Consider the following 18,667-nt stretch of genomic DNA (forward strand, 5'->3'; position numbering starts at 1 on the left):
TAAAAACCTTCAATAAAAATGCCCTACGCGATATAGTGAACCATGTTTTTCGAGGGCTCTTCTGTTTTGATAAACGTGAGAATATGTAACCCGTGGTTCAAATTATCGGCGCTGTTGTCACTCACTTGAAATCCACAGAAGCCCAGACAATCTCCAAAGAAATTCCTATTGGTTACTTACGCCTTAGTGTATTTCCTCTTGGGTAACCGCACTATGCTGCCTCCTTTAGACCGAAACACTCTATCACCGAGTATAACATTACACAGAACGCACACAGAGAACGCCACACACCACCAGTACATTGTTACGAGCCTCCCATTTCCTGCAACATTCTTTTTAATGTCTCCGCTGAAAAACGCTCGGCTTGTTTAACGCGCTGTGTGCAGGGGGGTACCGGCAAATTGGAAACTGACGGATGTGGGGTTTCGAAGGTACTTTTGTTTTTGCTGTTTTTGCTGTTATCGGGTTCTTATGCACTGGTGAATGTCTTAGTTCTTGACATGAAATGAAAAGGAAGAGGCCGTAGCCGACTTAATCAGCCTATCTGATAAAGTACAATTAGTATAAAAGAAGGAGAAGGAAGTGTGTATATTTCATGTGTGTTCTGCGCGTAATGTGAACGTCTTAACACCTGCTAAGGCTCCGGGAAATTCGCCAGAATTCGGTGCGGTGCGAACAATCCGGTCGTATTTTATGGTAACGTAAGAACTGCACTTCCAAACACATCTCTGTGTTCTCTAGGCAACGCCAAGCGTTTATGGAGAGCGTATTTACCCTTCCTATTCGTTGATAAATGTTGTTCTGTGAAAGACGGGAGTTTTGTCGATTCTTATCGCGGAAAGGCTTGGAAGTGTTCGTGGTGTTTCTGAAAAATCATCTTTGTTGTCGGTGGAAATGAATCGTGACTTCACCGTTGAATGTACATGTGAGACGACTGAAGAGCTTTATCACCAAAAGTAGACAGAATATAACCATTTTACGTATTGGTAGGGAACACGTTTAAACCTGACGCCGTTTCTCGTGTATAATATGTTCACAGTATTTTGACACTATCTCTTGTTCTCCTCCCTTTGTAGACCAAATATGAGAGGGGTTCGCCGTAAAATGTCAAGAGGTTTGACAGAAATGGGTTGCTGAAAGCGGTGGGCGCTGATTTGGGATTCTCGGGAGCAGGTAGCGCCTACCACCATGACCGTATTCAACCAGGAGAATGTTGAGGAATATTACGAAATTGGAGATGAGCTTGGAAGGTAGGTGGCTTTGGTTTAAAACAAGAGTTCAGCAACTGAACCAGGGTGTGGTATTGAATGGTTTGATTGATACAATGATCCTCCCCGAAGTAGAATAACGTATGCATCGAGGTTACATTTATTTGTAATGCGCAAATTCTTTGACCATATCGCTTGCGTTCACTCCTAGTGTATTTCGTGTTTGCCCAGGATTATCGTAGCGACCAGAGCAGGAATTCGGTTAGTGCATCATTTCACTAAAGAATTTAAGCAAATTTTACGATGAACATTTGGCGCAAATTGACTTGAATCATGCGTTTGCAAAGACAGACTGGTTCATTGGTTCTTCTTTTTTACAGTAAATTGTTACGAGAATAAGCAATTAGCAAGAGTCAGCAAAACTCCCATCTGATCAGTACACTTGATATACAGAAGAAACATTGCTCAGTCAGTGCTTTGTCATATATGATGCATGTATTGAACTGATAGTTTTTGGTGGTGGTGTTGGTGGTGGTAGGGGGTGGGAGGTGTTATGTTTCATGAAAACTGAAATGTATTCATTTCCACAAACAATAACAATTTATAAGTTATTAATGAAACATTTTAATATATATCCCTCCCATACTAAGAAGATGATCATAGAGTGTAATCTTGTATTAGGGTATTTGGGTTAATCTAGAGCTATGAAAACAATACCCTAAAATCTGAGTAATGGAAAGAGGTCATTATGCCACAGTGAGGGTGTTGTGCCAGCAGTTGGCATAGCCTGTGTCAGGTTTGCATATAACATGAGGGTGAGCATTTCCAGCCGGTACTGAGACTACAGACTTGCAGTTCATGGCTTATTCATCGCTGGTTGTGCCAAGATATCATTGCCATTTACATGTGAATTAGGAATGATATTAATGCGTAATCTTCAGTGTAAATACATATTGTGAGCAGGAGTAAGAACTGTTCCACTTTGCATAATTTCAAGGGTGGAATTTTAATATCGCGAGGTGCAAACCGTTGGGAGGAAGTGCTTCTTGGAGTTATTTCCACAGCACAGTCTGGTAAAAATGGAAGGTGAAATCTGCTGGAATTTCTGTCTGAAGATGCTATTTTTTTAGCAGGAGAGGATGTATTAAATCTGGTTTGGTGAATACCAGGGTAATAGGTTACGGGCAGGCAGAAAATAGTTGTACTGCATTGTGTAATGTTACATAATGCAATTTGAGATCTATGTTTGTTCTCAGATGTCTGTAAACTTGAAAGAATTTGAAAAAAGATCTTGAAGATGTTTCTTGTAGTCTATCCAGGGGGACACATGCACTTTCTGGACATGAATTGAGCTTACCTGGTTGTGTAATTGTCTCTGCTGGCACTTTGTGTGTAAACTGTAACCCAGTCAGCTATATTAAGCTACGTTCAGGAGCCAAGGTGGTTCAAGGTGCTGTATCCAGTGGGTTTTGTAATGTGGGTGGAGTGTAACTCAGAAACAGTATTGTGTTACTGATGGGAAAGGGAACTCAGAGATGACTGGAAAACTAGGTGTGCAAGGCCTAACAGGTTGGGATTGATCTCCTCCTGGAGGCTGTCAGGGATGCCATAAATTCCCATAAACAAATTGATCTTTGATTATTGCTTTGTGTTTCACACCATGCCTTCCATTTTGAGTCCTCATAGGTTTATTTGCCACGGATTGGTTAGTCTGGTTTTATAAAGAGTGGCGTTTTTGTTGGATTGAGCAAAATCAGTTCCTCTCTGTCTGAGTTCTGGTCTGCGAATCTGCTTTGTTCGTTACAATTGCACACTGTAGCCTATGGGTTTGATCCCTCACAGTCATTTGTGTGAAGAATAAAATGGTTGACTTAAGGCTTAACAACTATCTCTGCCGGCTCATTCTTTTTTTTATTAATTTAATCATGCAAATAGGACTACATTTACCCTGAGCATTTGGTTTCACAGCTTTATTCCACACACCTTTTGTGAACTCTTTCTGTCTGTTGGCAGCTGGCTGGAGGCCTGTTTCCTAAATGAGAATTTTTTGCAGAAGTCAATTGTATGGTCTGTTGTCGGCACAGCAAGCTGGTTGACCCCTATCTTATGATACCTTCTGCTTTATGGAGGTAGCCAGAATATAATGCAGAAGTGATCTGGGTTTAATCTCTTATAACATGTTGTACACATGTCAGTTCCTTGAACTTCTGTCTTTGTGTTGATTGTTATTCAGTTTTATCAGTTATTTACATAGAACCCTTATGTTGGAGCAATTTTTATGGTTGTAAAGATATCCTTCTCTATATGTGCATAGCAACTATCGCTGCATGTAAAGCTTACTCAGTGCAACTGTCTGGAAAATAATTTGTAGTTTACCTTGAAATTGTCATTGGAAGTCCATGTCTAATTGGAGGTTAAATTCATTTTAAGCTCCCTGGAAGAAGTCATTAAGTATTTGAAAACGGAGCCCCCTGGAAGTGTTTAGTTTCAGGGAGCAGGCACACACTGAGCAAATGGCCTTAAAATGGCTGATTTATAACTGCTTGGTGGGCTTGCCCCTGGTTTTGTTCTCTCGTCCTGTAAGCACTGGTGCTTTTTAAGTTGCATGAAGGCATTCAGGTCTCTACTCACAAGGGTCCCTTTGGTCCTTACTCAGCAGTAATTATCTGACTTCTGGATTGTGAACAGTATCCTTATTGATAGTTACAGCCAGCGTGTTAAGCCCTGTTGCAAGTTAAGGCTGGAATGTTTGCGATAATCATCCAGTCTTTCCCTGTCTAATGCTCAGTCTTTTTCCCCTTTTTGTGTTGTTTTGTGTTCTTTCTCTTGAATGTTAGATCTTTACACTCATATTCAAATAATCAATCCACTGTAGGATTAGAATTACAGTCCTATGTGCTCTCACAGGGGAGGTTGTGTTAGGCTGCCAGGGGTAACATTTAAAAGAATTCACTGCAGCCTTCTCTAGAACCTTTCAAGTGCATTCTCCTTAATGCTTCAGCTAATGGCTTAAATTTTGACTAGGAGCACCGCATTTACATTTTAAGCTATGTGAGGTTTATCAGATAAAATGTAATTACTCTTCTCTTGAGAGTATGAGAGGGGAAGATGCAACCTGCGTTTAAGTTTGACTTTTAAAATTCCTTGGTTGAATGGCTTTACTGTGGATCTGGGGTAAAAAAAAAAAAAATAAATAAATAAAGTTTTTTGTTTTTCTTTTTGCTGTAGAAAACCGACCTTAACTCTTGCTCGTCTCAGCTCACCTAAATTAGCATGACATAGCCACAGATGATTTCCAGCCACAGGATTGGCAACCACAGTTTATGTCTGCATCGAATGTGATCACTTTGGCCTTGACTGTGAGTTGTATATGTAAAAAAAAAAAAAAAGAAAAGTTTTTCTGTTTTAGTATTCAGTTTTTTTAGTTCATTTCCACCACTGCCAAACTTACAAAGACATGTATGTATTGCAATAAAATGTAAAGCTCACTGAATGTCCTTACTCAGAAGTTACACACAAAGAATCACAGTGGTTAGACTGCATTTTTAAGCCTGCGCTGGTTTCGTCTTGTGCCGCCACACTGTGTGGCGGCTATCCTTTTGATCGCCTCATCAAAACGAGCATAAAGGGCCAGAGATTGCCCTGCTCTCTTTTTGGCGGCGAAGCCTTAAATAGCTCTACATCAGAGTTGTGGTGTGTGGGACATTGGCCTTGGGGTTAAACACATATAGTCATCCCCCCCCCGCTTGATTGGGCTTTGAACAGGCGACCAGAGAAAGCTCCGAAACTGAGAAGCAATCGCTCATCTCAGGAGCTCTTTCCCGGTGGTCTCCATAATGGAGCTGTGGGCTCTTGAATGAGATTCGCAGCCTTTGCTTAAATAGCATTCATGGTCCCGTTTAGTGTTGCCGCAAAAAAAAAAGTCCAGTGCTGAAAAAACCTGTAACGTTGGTGGGACAAAACCTGTAGATTGCAGGTTCTTTAAAGGAGTGTTTTCCGCTCAGTGAGAACTGCATGTAGCTTTAAACTGTTCCACTTATGAAAGTGCCACTGCAGTTGATCCCAGAGTAACATGAATTTAATGTTTTATCATACTCTTGTAGCCAGACTCCAAGAAGGTGTTTTATAGGTCTTTAAACATTAAAGTTGAGTGAAGTTGTACCATAAAATCACCAGCTTTGTGAAATTGTTTTGTTTTATGGACTAAGAGATCAGAAATTTCTCGGTTCATAAAGGAGATCTTGTCGTCTGCCTTGAGACATACTCTGCCCCAGTAGAGGGGTAGTATTTAGTTATATGTTTGTTTTATAATTTTATCTTCTTCTGCAGAAGAAGGTAAATCCTTCATTGATTCGAGCTGGACTTTGTCCTTCTCTGGGCCAGTTCAAATCCCCAAGCCATTGGGCCCTCAGTGTTGTCCAAATGTGACAGACAAGTTTGTGTGCTGGAGATTGATGGGTAAATGCTCTGTTAAAGCTCATTAGTGATGTCTGTGGCAGAAATGTCCATTTTAATGACATCCCATGAATGCCAATAACTTTACTGGAACTGTTTTTATAATATTTATGAATGTTTTCCTCCAGCCTCTATTAAATGACATCTGTTGATATTGCGCAAGCTCTCTTGCTTTTCCTCTAAAAGTTTAATGAATACCAGCTTTGTGACAAAACAGAAAAATATGACATGGGTGGATGTTTTTGCCAATATTGTACTTTGTATTGTATTGTACTGTGTATCTGTGACATTAAAACCAAAGCCTAACAGTGTTTATTTGTGAAAATGTGTGAAAATCCTCGTCTCCTAATCATTTCTTCGTCTGCTAATCATTCATGTTTGCACTCTCAGCTGAGCTATATCATAGAATCATAGCGTGCTCTAACGTCTGCATCTGTAGGTACGTTAGTCTTATGGAAGGAAGCTGTGTGTGTATGCAAAGTTCACCCTACAATGACGGATCATCTCTTTAACCGTTTTTAAGGCCAGCCTGCCTATGACAAGTGTGAAGACACAGCTGTTACTCGTCTCTTTCAGGAGTCCTGCCGAGTCATGAGCATCAAACCGGGCTCAGAGAGCGTTTCACGATTATGTCATCATTAATAACTCAGCCACAGCGGTGCCTTTCGTGCCGTGTGGGGCGCACTGATATCTGTGTCAACATCTCAGCACGTCACCCTGCCGCTGACGGCCTGTCAGTGAGGTTGGCTGTGTCCATTGTCCCTCGGTACTAATTGGTCCTCTTTCTCATTCCTTTCTCGTGTTGTCTTTTTTTTGTGACAGTGTGTGGATTCTTTGTCGTGTCCCCTCCCCTCCTTGTCTGTGCAGATGGAGAGGAGTTTTTGGGGGAGCCACGCCCCTCTAACGGCGTCTGGCCCTTGTCTCTTCTGATTCAAAATGTTTTGCTGTAAATGTGTTCATTTTAGAAAGTGCAAGTTAACTATGGATATACTCTTGCCAAAGCTCCAAAACTGCTGTGGGAGTAGGAACTCACCCCTCAGATCCTGTGGGGTGCTACACTCCACACAACCGCATAATGTTATGCATAGATGCAAAGCATTTCCCACAGAGTGACCTAGATTTCTCTTACCATTGTATTGAAGAGTTCAAGTTCAAAAGATGGACACCAGTACAGTGAAGCCAATGGGTCTCTGGGATTTGAGCTGTTAAAATTGTCTTCCCTGAGAGTTTAAGGAAGGGGAAACCCCAAACACTTATTTTGTATTATAAACATTACAGCCTGTTAATTTTTTTCATGTTTGTCTAGTTTTACATACACTTGCCCTTGCTATTCATGCTCACGAGACATGTTTTTTCCTCACCACAAGGGTAAGTGCTGAACGTGGCTACATGCTAATAAGTCAGGGGGTGGGGCCCTATCGTCTTAGCAGGGGCTAATGAGATCGCCTGGGGGAGGCACAATGCAAGGCCATGGAGCGAGAACCGCAGCTGTCCGTGCGTGTTAGGGGAACTGGTGAGCCAGCAAGGGACCCACCAGGCCCTAACGGCCACCACAGTCTGAGCCAAAACTGGACTGATGCACCATGGAATCAGCAGGGGATGGTTACATAGCACACACAATGCACTGTAGTGGCTTGCCGTCAGTTGCTGTTTACTGGACCCTTTAAGCCTATTCCGTTTACAATCAGCCCATCCATATGTCTGAGCCTGGACATCAACCTACATAGCAGGCGGAATTCAGCGTGCAGTCAAACTATGAGCACCGCGCATTGTTATGGACTCTAACATGGCGTGATTAATGGAAAGCCTAATACAAAGGGTAGTATGAGGGAGGAAGGAATCGTGGATAATGTATCACGCATGTTGATCATGTGCCTAGCTGCAGAGTGAATTCAGCTTTGTCCTTCCTGGTGATTTAGACTTCGGTCCTCTGAGACGGTCGGGGAGTTGGTGGCGAAAGGTACAAACCAGCCAGCTAATCGTATTGGATGTATGGGGAAGGGCGTCACGTCCCTACCACTTTGTCATTGAGTGCCTACCCGTGGTATTCATCTTGTTTCCGTTGGACAGAGGATGCAATGGGACACTGCATCACTGCTGTGATGCTGGTGCACTGCATCCTTTAGCCTACAAAGGACCATATAACTGACATACTGAAGGATTGTACTGTGAATCACAGAGGTATCAGTTAATGCATTCAAAACATGAGTCCGCTGCATACAGTGTAACATACTTGGCATACCGAAGGATTGTACCTTGGATCACAGAAGTATCAGTTAGAGGGTTCACAGTCTGAGTCTGCTGTTTCAGTTTATCCTTTCGTGAGTGCACTCGGCTTGGCTCACCTAGTCTTCCTTGGGGACTTGCACATTTTACGTTGATGGATGAGAGTTTGATGCAGAACCCTTCAGATCTTTGTACAGTGATCTCTGGTGGGGGTATTGGCCCATTTGCACAGTTTTTCTGAACTCTGTGAACTCTCTAACTCCCTCCATATTTGTCTCTTTTCTAAAGCTTAATGGGGAAAATATGACGTAAAAACTGAATCCCTGTGTGAATTGCTTCATACAGCTAATTATTGAATAACGCTTACTGGACAGTGAGAAGGACCTGAGTAAAAGCTAAGTCTGTGTCAGCATTTTATGATATAATAGAAAAAACATGAAAATGGACAAAAAACTGCAATCTGTGTATTAGATATAAAAGACAGCTGAAAAAAAAACATCTAAATATATTTACACACACACCCTTCCCCATGCATCCACTACAAGGAGCAAGCTGGATTGTACCTTTTAACCACTAATTCCCTGATTGTCTCAGAGGATGGAAGTAACTGCTATTACTGTAAAAACATTTTCCAAAAGGAATGTTGTGAATCCTTAGGGCCAATGCTGTGTCACTGCGCAAAGGTCATTACCTCAGCAGCTGTATTGGTTATCAGTAATAAATTCATGTTTGGCTTCTCAGTTCTACTGAGTGCATTTATCGGCAGGTTATGAGTTCTGTCATGCAACTTTGCTCAGTGCGCCACGCTGCCAGCTCTGTTTTTCTGCTGCTGTTGCTTGGATACAGCCACTGACTGCCTGAAATGAATTCTGGGTATTTCTCTGAAGGTATGCAGCGTGCTATTAAGCTGTTGGAATTCCAGGTCCATTATGGTGAATTTCTGCAGTTGCTCTTGCCAGTTGCTACAATTCATGTTCGTTTTACACACGACAACTTTTTATTGCCCTTGCTTATCACTTGTTTGTAGCACAGGCTACAGACAACTAACATACTTTCACCAATGTAAAAGATAAGGATGACTAAATTAATAACACTTTGTACCATTGCTGTTTCAAAATGAATGGTGTATTGGAGTATTTTAAAAGGGACACTTAACATACTATGGATGTTTGCATTTAGAAACAGCAGCTGTTTTGAAATATCCCCTCAGCATTTTGTTGATTTGGAAAAAAAAGGAAAACTGTAAAATGAGACAAGCCATTAAAATCCACAGTCATGAAATTCAATATCTCTTTGGCTCAACTTCCCTGGCACAGAGCTCATCAGATGTAGAGTTACAGAGCTTCTGTTTCTTTTATGGAGAGGCTCCTCAAGCAGGAGGGAAAAAAAGAAATTGGGGAGGCCATGCTTAATGCCACTACACCTCTCTGCAAGAGGATTCCTCCTGTTGTCACATTAAGCAAGCCTCACCGATACCAGGTAAAGGTTAGCTTCTGTGGACATAGGGGCACCTTCAGCTCAGCTAATCTGCCAGCATCTTTCTGCATTAGACGCACTTTGTTAATGGGTTTAGCGTTGTGAAACAACTGGCTGACACCTTTGATTGCCACGCTGTCAGAACAATCTTTCGACGGTCCATCATAATTATTTGACGCATTAAAAGATGTAGAGGCAGCAGTTTGGCATAAATGTAAGGAGCAGGACTGGTAACTCAAATGTTGCTGGTTCAGTTCCCTGGTGTGGCACTGCTGTTGTACCCTTGGGCAAGATACTTAACCCCAATTGCCTCAGCAAATATCCAGCTGTATAAATATAGCATTTTAAAAACTTTAAGCCACAGAAATCACTCCAGATAACAGCAGCTGCTAGGTAAATGTAATGTAAATGTATTGTAAGGATGCTTGTTAATTTTCTGGAAACCTGGATAAAAAGCAGAGCTTTTGAATGTCACCTCCTCCTGCTACACACTTGCCTTTCTCGCCATCATGCACAATGTGTCCTTTGTTGCCTTAAATCCTCAGGAACAGACTAAATTACATTCCAGTGACATGCTGAATGCCTTTCCTCAGTAATTAAAGCAAAAATGGAAACTCTGAATGCTGCTTTTTTAGTCATTATTAATGACAGTCGTTATGTTTAACTTGGTTGTCACATAGCTTGTGAACCCCAGTTTAGTTCTTTAGTTAGGAAATTACGGAACCTATACAGTTACAAGGAACAGTCCAAGGCAAAGACACAGAGCGGTTGCATCAAGAGATGTACTGTTAAAGCAGTTTGAGAAGCTGTCAGAGCATCAATGGCAATGGGTCCCTTGCAGGGGACTGTCGGTCCGTGGAGCATCAGGAGGCTCGGGGAGGAATGAACAGGGGTGGGGCATAGCGGCCACAGAGCCGAGGGGTCTCCCTGCCCAAACCCGTACGCGCCAGTGCCTCCTCGGGCCTGCGATGACCGAGCGAGCTTGACCGTCACGCGTCGAGGAGAGAGGCCCCCTGAGGGCAGGTGCCCTTGTGAGGTAGCCTAAATCTCCTCAGGCGCCCACTCAGAACTGCTACAATATTACCAAAGAAAAATAAGAGAAGCTACATTTCTGCTGTGTTCTGTTCTGCTTTATTTTGTTGTAAACTAAATGAAAGCGAATTAAAAACACGCATTTGGTCAGCAGTGCAGACAGGAAGGAAGCTGTTGAACTGGCCTTGGACTGCCCACAGCGGTGAAACCATTTGATTTTCAGTTCCTGAAAAATGGCTTGTATAAGGGACAGGGTACACTGACACATATGCAAAACGATGACAAGGAAATACAGATGGCAGAATTGTAGGGGCAGATGAGGGTGTGGGAGGATGGTGGGGCTGATCAGTGCGTCCACGTGAGGTGGTTATGAGATCGTATCTTTTTGATGAAGCACTGTTCTGTGGTCAGTTTGTCATACGTCAGTGTGCTTGTCTGAAAGGCGAATATGGAAATGCCACAGCGCTCAGGCCAGTCTGCAGTCTGACAGGAGCAAATAGGGTGTACGTGTTCCCCTTCTCTATGTGGCATCTCCCTTAAGTAGTATTAGTGGTTTAGTCCTACTGATTTTACACACAACCCAGACACCGGCTTTAGACTTTTCCCTTTCAGACCCCAATATCCTTAGCTTAAACCTTGAAGCGTGTCTTCGCTCCTGGTAATGCTGTTTCCTTGGTTACTCCGCAGCGGCTCAGCGGTGAAGCAGTTGCATAATTTGTGCGGTTTGGGCGATGCAGATTAGTGGGCTCGGATCTCTCTGAACTGTCCTCCCACATTCATTTTCACTAATGAATTGTGTGACTCACACAAGAATGATTAGGTAAAATCATGCGCATTCAAACAAGCAAGTATAGATCTGTGTAAAAAATAATGGTAAAGATGCACCCACCATGCACAGATTATGCAACCAGAAGTAGGAACTGGCTGCTTTAACATATTAATAATAATCTGCCAGCCCTGTGGATAGAAATGACTACACTGTCAAACCCATGACACCTATTACATATGAGTGGGAACAGCCCACGGATCTTTAAACATTTGGTATGTTCAACCACGATCTTTCCTCAGGTTTTATTTTCTATTAGAAAGACCCTGAGTGCCCTGTGAAGTGCATGTCAGCCTACATGATGAAATTTGCCTGCGAGACAGTTAATGAAGCCTCTCTGTCTCACTCCCTCCAGAGTGGTTAAGCATCAAGCCATTTTCTGTCATTACGACAGCGTTTTTCTGCAAATGGTAGTGGCGCAGATGAGCAGGCCCCGCTCAGGATGCTGGCAAGTGAAGAGGCAGTTGTGCAAAAGACCATCGTCGTCTGTGGGAGGAACAATCCGATTTGCCAATGAAGCAAGTCTAGCGCGATCACAGTCAAGTTAACCAAGCAATTTCAGGACGTGACTTCAGCTGCAGTTTTTGTAGCTGCATTAGTGACCTGCAAGAGATGGGTTGGGTATTCTGCAGGGGTTTCCTTGAACACAGTGTCAGGAAATTCATACTTCCATGACAGTCCTGTGCAGAGGATCAAGCCATTGTCTGACGTGAAGGTGCACTATGAGGAATCAATTCTCCTTCGGTTAATGTAGGCCAATTGAAAGGCTCAAATTATTGAAACTTGCACTGGTTGTATTATGCATTTCACAGCTGCCCATATTAGATATTGGCATCCTTGTTTGAGTCTGAATGGAGAATTCATTTTTTGTAAAGTGATTAACCCCTCATAGCCAAAACCTTCACACATACACAGCTACTCAGTGTTGCAACAGTGTGTTTATTTCAGTGATCCTACCTTACTGTTTTAACCACTTACCCAAAAATGAATTAAATGAGGTCATTTCACTGTCTTGATCACACATAATAGGTGGTGATTCCCTCTTTCTGCAAATTATTGCAAAGTTGAGAAAAGCACCCATGATTTTGCATGGATGAAATTGATGCATAACAGTGGAATTCCTGCTCTGCCAAAAGCATTATGTTGCCTGAAAGAGGGTTCTAGTGACTGATGAAGCACTGATTCCAGATACTCAGCCACCAGTGGAACTGCTTAAAATTCAGTCAGAACCCCTGCAATGTACAAATAATTGACGCCCACTCCGCGTGTGATGGAAAGGGCATGTCCGTAGAACAGTGCAGATAAGCTGTTTTGTGTGGAGGAGCAGGGAAGTGTGTATACTCTGCAGGAAAGGCGCATGTCCACGTTGCTCTGTTCCAGCCACAGTGGCAAACGCATGATAGGGGATGATTTATTGATTTTAATATGGCCTTGGTCAGCCTTTGATCTCCACACCACACCATACACACACACCCAAACGCACGCACGTAACACACACTCACAATCTCCCCTGCCCCTCCGCACACGCGCACGCGCACACACGCACACACGCACACACACCTGTTTGATCTTCACTTGGAAGGTGCATCCTGTCAGTGAATCCGGTGTCCTGTGAATTGGTCTAGTAGCATTAATAAATGATGCAGGAGGTGTAGAGGCTCATGGGAGTGAATCGGTTCAGCCTACCAGGTCTGCTGTAGAAAATCATATTCTTTAAGCCTTGGCCATCCTTGTTCATTTATATTATCATTTTTGGCAGAGGTTTGGCAAAGGCTGTACTCCTTGCTGCCTGTGCTCCAAGATATATATGAATATCATGTCTAAATGACAACCTGTGTGAAGTGATATTTGGCAAATTTATTTTGATCTTTGAAATGCAGTATTTCAATTTCCGAATCATCATGCATATGCCTGCATCACTACTGGACATCTCCCCTGCCTCCCGAATTATCACCGGTTTGCTCAGCATCACTGCAGCATGGCCGAATGGTGATTTATTCTGTTGTCGCACTCACCGCGCCATCACAATTAATAATCTGCTGCAGCAGCAGAGATCCGAGCGTCTGATTAGTAATTGAGGCTGGCCTGTTTCGAGGCCGGCCTCCGCATGGGCGGCTGATCAGCGCTCGGCAAAGCTGCGACGTGATGATGTCGCCATAGAGTCTTGGCAGAACGAGCGTTCCTTAGGGCTTTGTCACTAACAAGCAAGCGCTTCTTCATGTGGTGTCAGTTTTGACGAATATCACACCAAAGATTAGATCGGGAGCTGAAAGCAGGCAAAAGCCGAGTCCATATGGCGGCTCCCAGGTGTGTGTGTGTGTGTGTGCCAGCCTGCCTGTGATATTTCAGGCGGCTGCGTTTCAATTTATCATTTTCAAATCATTCATTTAATGTACTCCAGTTTGTTGACCCCCACCAGATTTACATTATGGATCAGACAAGATTAAAATATCAGGCGCACTTAACACATAACACACTTAAAAACACACTTAAAAAAAATGTCCTTGTTGAACACATACCCCATAAATCAATGCAGCTGTGTGGGTAACCAGCCGCACGCCCGTTGGGAGGGTAAATGCACCAATCAAATTGGCGCACAAAAGCTGCTTTGTCACAAACCTCACAGGGGTCGTAATGCAGTCGCCGAGATTATGCGCAATATTTTTTATCTGGGGGCTCCAGAGACAAATCTGAAATGTATACCATTATTTTTTGTCTCAAAAGCTTTAAGCTAGACTGTAGGGGGTATTATTTTGTATTATTTGTAGGGGATATAATTTATTGTCTTTTTGAAATGATCAGACCGAGCTGAATAATCTGTAAGGTGTCTAAACTGGGGAAAATATTTGTCATTTAAGATCCTGCTGGGATATATTGAACACTGTAGATTTTTTAAAAATGTGATCAGTGTATTTGGCTTAAAAAACAATACCAACAAACATACAAATGAATTATTTATATTGATGATGCAGGGAAAACGTCTCACTGGTGTATAGAGAGTGCATTAAGCAAATGTATCCATTCATCTTTGTTTTACAGTGTTAATTTACATTGCTGGTGTGAGTTTGTATATTGGCTTGTGTTTGGAAGCTGTGTTATGTATTCAGGCCAGACAATGAGCGCCAGTATGCCACGGTCTGTGCGCGGTCACTGAATGGTCAGTTTTTCTGTCCTCCAGCTCATTCTTCCCTATTGTTGCGTTGACATCAGAATGACCTCAGATTCAGAAGAAGCCCTCAGGGTCGAGTAACAGAACAAGTTTTCTTCACGTTTAAAATGAGCAAGGCTGACGATAACTGAGATTTATTTTCTTGAAGGTTCGGGGACGCAGTGTGGAGTCCACATTAGCTCATAGGGCCTCTCTGTAGGTTTGCTTGAGTTTCAGGCCTATTTATTTGCAATACGTGACAACTGGACTGGGAGGTAGGATGCTAAAAGGTTTTGAAATGTTTTTTTCATTTCAGATTATGATTTTCCTCATTATAAAATAATGCTATGAATAACTACTTTGTTGTTAGCTGCCAAAAGTGTAGAACTTGCTCCATCAGTGAATGTTGTGTTTTAGTGTACAGCTTTAATGTCGTATATTTTTAACATTGTTGTTGCAGTGCTCTTTGCTTTTGTGTAGCGACCCATGCTCTGGGGGAGGGTCGGGTGATTGCATCTTAACCTAGTAGCGTTACAACATTTTTCCCATACTTTTACCCACTTTATGCATAGCTGAAAAGTGTAACAGAATGTTGTGTTACAGAGTGTTTGCAAAATGATGCTGCTCTTCTGATCATAGATGCCTTTTGTCATGCCCTTCAAACCCACTCCAAAGCATCTATTCACAAGGACTGGCGGTAGCCGGTTTGAAATTGCTTCACTCGTATGCTAATCATATTGAGGTTTAGCAATGAGGCTGCATTCGGTTCGGACCAGTTGCAACCCTTAAATTTGCTGTTGGCTCCTGTGAACATTGGCATTAAATATTACAGGGGTGGGGTGTGAAGTCTTTCCTTACGGAGTGAAATATCTCACAGATTCGTTGTAGGGATTTTTTTTCTGTCTCTACACTTTTCCAATTATGCACTTGAATGAACAGAGCAAGCCGAACAAAATTGAAGCCCTTCGGAACGAGCTGAGTCTGCATCCTCCAATGCAGAACGTGACATTCGAAAACACAGAGAGCCAGGCTCTAATCACTCCTCTCTCAAAGACAAGCACTGCATTTTCTCAAGACCAAGCAAAAACACTAGAATATTCATAGAGGAACTTCCAGAACATTCAATATTCACTTTAAGCGATTAAGCTTTTGATGAAGAATGTTGATTGAATTCCGCTGCATGAAAGAAATGTGCCTCGCATTATTCTGTCACATTGCATTGTTCCCTTTCCTTGCCGCAGAATGATAAGTATGCTCAGCATTTCGGCAGGAGGATCATCACAATGGTGACTCTTTGACATTTTAGGCTGCATTATGGAGTGTTTAGATGCTCTCATGGGTCATACTTTTCGATGGATTTAGCACCGGATTAAGGTCAAAGATTAGAAGGGTGGCCGCTTCCTTCAAAGCAGATGCTTCCCCTCCCTGCTCCGAGACCCCAACCTCTGACGGGAGCGGGGAGTCCGTCAGGGGAAGGATGTTGTGGGCATGTGTGCTGGCCGGGCCGCTGGCTCCGAGAGCAGATCTCCAAGCAGGTGTCTCTGAGAGCAGTGCCTTCAGTGCCGTGAGTCATCGGCCGTCAGCTGTTTCTGCAGGAAGCAAACAGGCTTTTCACAGCATGCTTCTGCAGACTTTTAAAGAAAAAGGCTGCTTTTTTTTTTCAAACTCATAATTTGGCTCTGACTTCGGTGTAATGGACAGAACTAGTAATACCTGTGGTTGTACTAAAACAGTCGAAATGTTATTGTTATAGAGCATTTTTACAGGTGAATTCCCACAAAGCACTGGACAGTGTGTTTCCCTGGGGGAATTACAACAGCTAGAAACCCAGGCCCAATTAATGAAAAACTGGAGAGCAGCATCATGCAGTTGCTGTGCAGTCATGACACTGTACTGTCAACACTCATCATTGGAGTGGATACTGACAGTGCCGTGAATTACTCATATTAGATTGAGCCATGATACTGGTGCTACACTGTTTCAGTTAGGCGAGGTTTTTCTTCTGAGGAATCTGGATAGTGTGAGCCTTAGCGTGAGTCTTTGGATTCAGCGTCTCTGGTTAGTCACACTACAAACGGATGCAGCGAGTGATTCACAGGTGGATGGAAAGAGATGCCCAGAATGTTAATGTCCGCAACAAGAGGCGAGCGTTTGCATGGAAATGAAACGCTTTAATTATTCATAAGTGGAGGGGGCTCCTTCTGCGACTTCTGTGTCCAGTGCTGGCAGCGCCTCAGAGTGGAAAGACTGGTCTGAGATCAGGAGTTAAGCATGGCACACCTTCCACACGTCAGCTTTGCCCCGGAATCAAGATGACATGAACCTGCCATGCTGTCAGGTTAAATACAGTACAGTACCTCTGGCTGGTACTGTATTTACAGTAGACTGCCAAACAATGTAACATTTGAGTCAGTGTTCTGTCAACCTTTCTGTGTTGGTGGGTAGGAACGCAGGGTCGTTCCTTTTCAAGGCGAAGATCAGAGCTCCCCAGTGCATAATCTCAATAACAGATGAACATTCCTTCCAGCTTGGAATGTAAAGCTTATTCAGCCAGCTCATTTGGAATGGCAGCTATGAATATTACAAGTTATCCAATATTCTAGTGTCTTAACACTCCCAGCAACAATCGCTTGGCAGCTTCCAGCGTAGAATTTTGATGGCAAAGCTGCCGGTCTCTCAAACCCTCAGGACAGAACGAACCCCCCCCCCTGTCACCTGTCAGTGCAGCCTTTAAGCTTATCTGCCTGCCTTGTTAATCTTCATTTCTCACTAAACGGCGAGGGTCTAGTGCGATTTCAACAAAGGCAGAAATCAGGTGCTGCTCAAGCCTTTGTTCTGGCGCCCGCAGTAGGCTTTGCTTTTGGCCTGCCAGCTTCCGGTGTGGAAAATGTAACCGAATGTTCCATTCCGGAGGAGTCAAGGATAACAGAATGTAAAAGGCCGTGGAAGCCAGAAGGCCCTGTTGTAGGACGCGTCCGTGACACGTCCGCTGCCCCATGTGGTGATATGCGTGGATTGAATCTGACTAGAAAAGATTGAATACCAGAGTAATGGAGCAGAATAGATAAAAGACTCAGCCCATATTGATTTGCAGCTTAAGTTTCTCCCATTGAGTCCAGTCACTTTGCATCACTTCTGTCAGACACATCTGCAATTTTAACCGAAACACCAAGTGAAGTCTGGCATGAGATGTTGAACAATCGCCGGTGTGACGCATTCGATTACACTCGCTTTGGTGTTCACCCCAGCTGTTTAAGAACAGTGGTCCCTCTATGTATTGACCGGTTTCAGACAGGAAATGATTCATGTGCCCCATTGAAAACTTTAATTGGTTGTGAACTATATTGTTTGTTGACGAGTTCCACTTGAGGCTGGGGTGAGAAATATATGCACATTCCCAGTGCAGGAACTGAGAGAAAGTCTCTTTCTAAGGCTTCCACAAACGCTAGGAGTTTAAAAAGGGAGATCATTGGGAACATCAGCCAGCAATTAAGCGTGCATGTTTTTTAGCGAATAAACACCAGACATGTACTGTGATCACCACCAGAATTGGAATGTGCAGTTAATGTGCCATTTGAAAGCGTGTTCACGTATCTGTGATAAAACCTCCCAAAGCATGGACACCATAAAGCCATAAATACTTGGGCTTCTTTGGCATGGAAGTGAAACGTACACAGTCCCCAAGTATGTTTTCTCAGATAAACCCTCCCACCCACTTGTGTTGTGTAATGCAAATCTGTGTTTTACTTCTTTGTCGCCGAGGGCCTCTTAAGCATGCCCATGATAGGGACAAAGAAAACAGCAAAGAACGGAGGCTGGCTGTTCACATAGTTTATTCGCTCTTTCACTCCGAAACGAGCAAGCGGATGCTGGAAACCAAATAATTAAAACAGCACAAGAGCGCACTTCAGCCCCAAAGTTGAGGTTTGTGATCAGGCAAAAAAACATATCACGAAAACAGCAGCCCTCATTTTGACTCATGTCAAAATAAGACCAACATGTGTCTTTGATAATGCGTGCTCATGAAGTCATGAATAATTTGGGGGCCTGCCCCCTCCTCTTGTTTATTCAGAAGTGTTTCCCAATTTTAAAGCAGGCGGCGGTCCCCCTGAAGGATCCCGTGGGTGCAATTAGAAAGTGGGAATTTTTCGCTTTGCATACGTTTTAAGTGAGCCTACAAGCCAACTCCTGTGTTGATTTCTCGAGATACTAAGCGTTGCCCTAATGAGGTGGGTGGTCGAGCAGCTCAGAATTCGCCTTGGCATCGTTTCTCTTGAGGGGTGTGGGCGCCCCCTC

At 43.2% G+C, this 18,667-nt stretch overlaps 1 protein-coding gene across 1 annotated transcript in view; it reads left to right on the top strand.

Annotated features, from left to right (window-relative positions):
- Positions 1 to 281: 281 nt before the first annotated feature.
- dapk1 (death-associated protein kinase 1) overlaps positions 282 to 18,667 on the top strand; it is a 49,410-nt gene continuing 31,024 nt past the window's right edge. The window contains exons 1-2 of the mRNA XM_036526546.1: positions 282 to 431; positions 1,077 to 1,250. Of these exons, the coding sequence (XP_036382439.1) occupies positions 1,189 to 1,250 (62 nt within the window). The 5' untranslated portion in view covers positions 282 to 431; positions 1,077 to 1,188. The remainder of the gene's footprint in view (positions 432 to 1,076; positions 1,251 to 18,667) is intronic.

This window comes from Megalops cyprinoides, chromosome 4 (genome assembly GCF_013368585.1).
Source record: "Megalops cyprinoides isolate fMegCyp1 chromosome 4, fMegCyp1.pri, whole genome shotgun sequence".
NCBI classification, from domain to species: Eukaryota; Metazoa; Chordata; class Actinopteri; order Elopiformes; family Megalopidae; genus Megalops; species Megalops cyprinoides.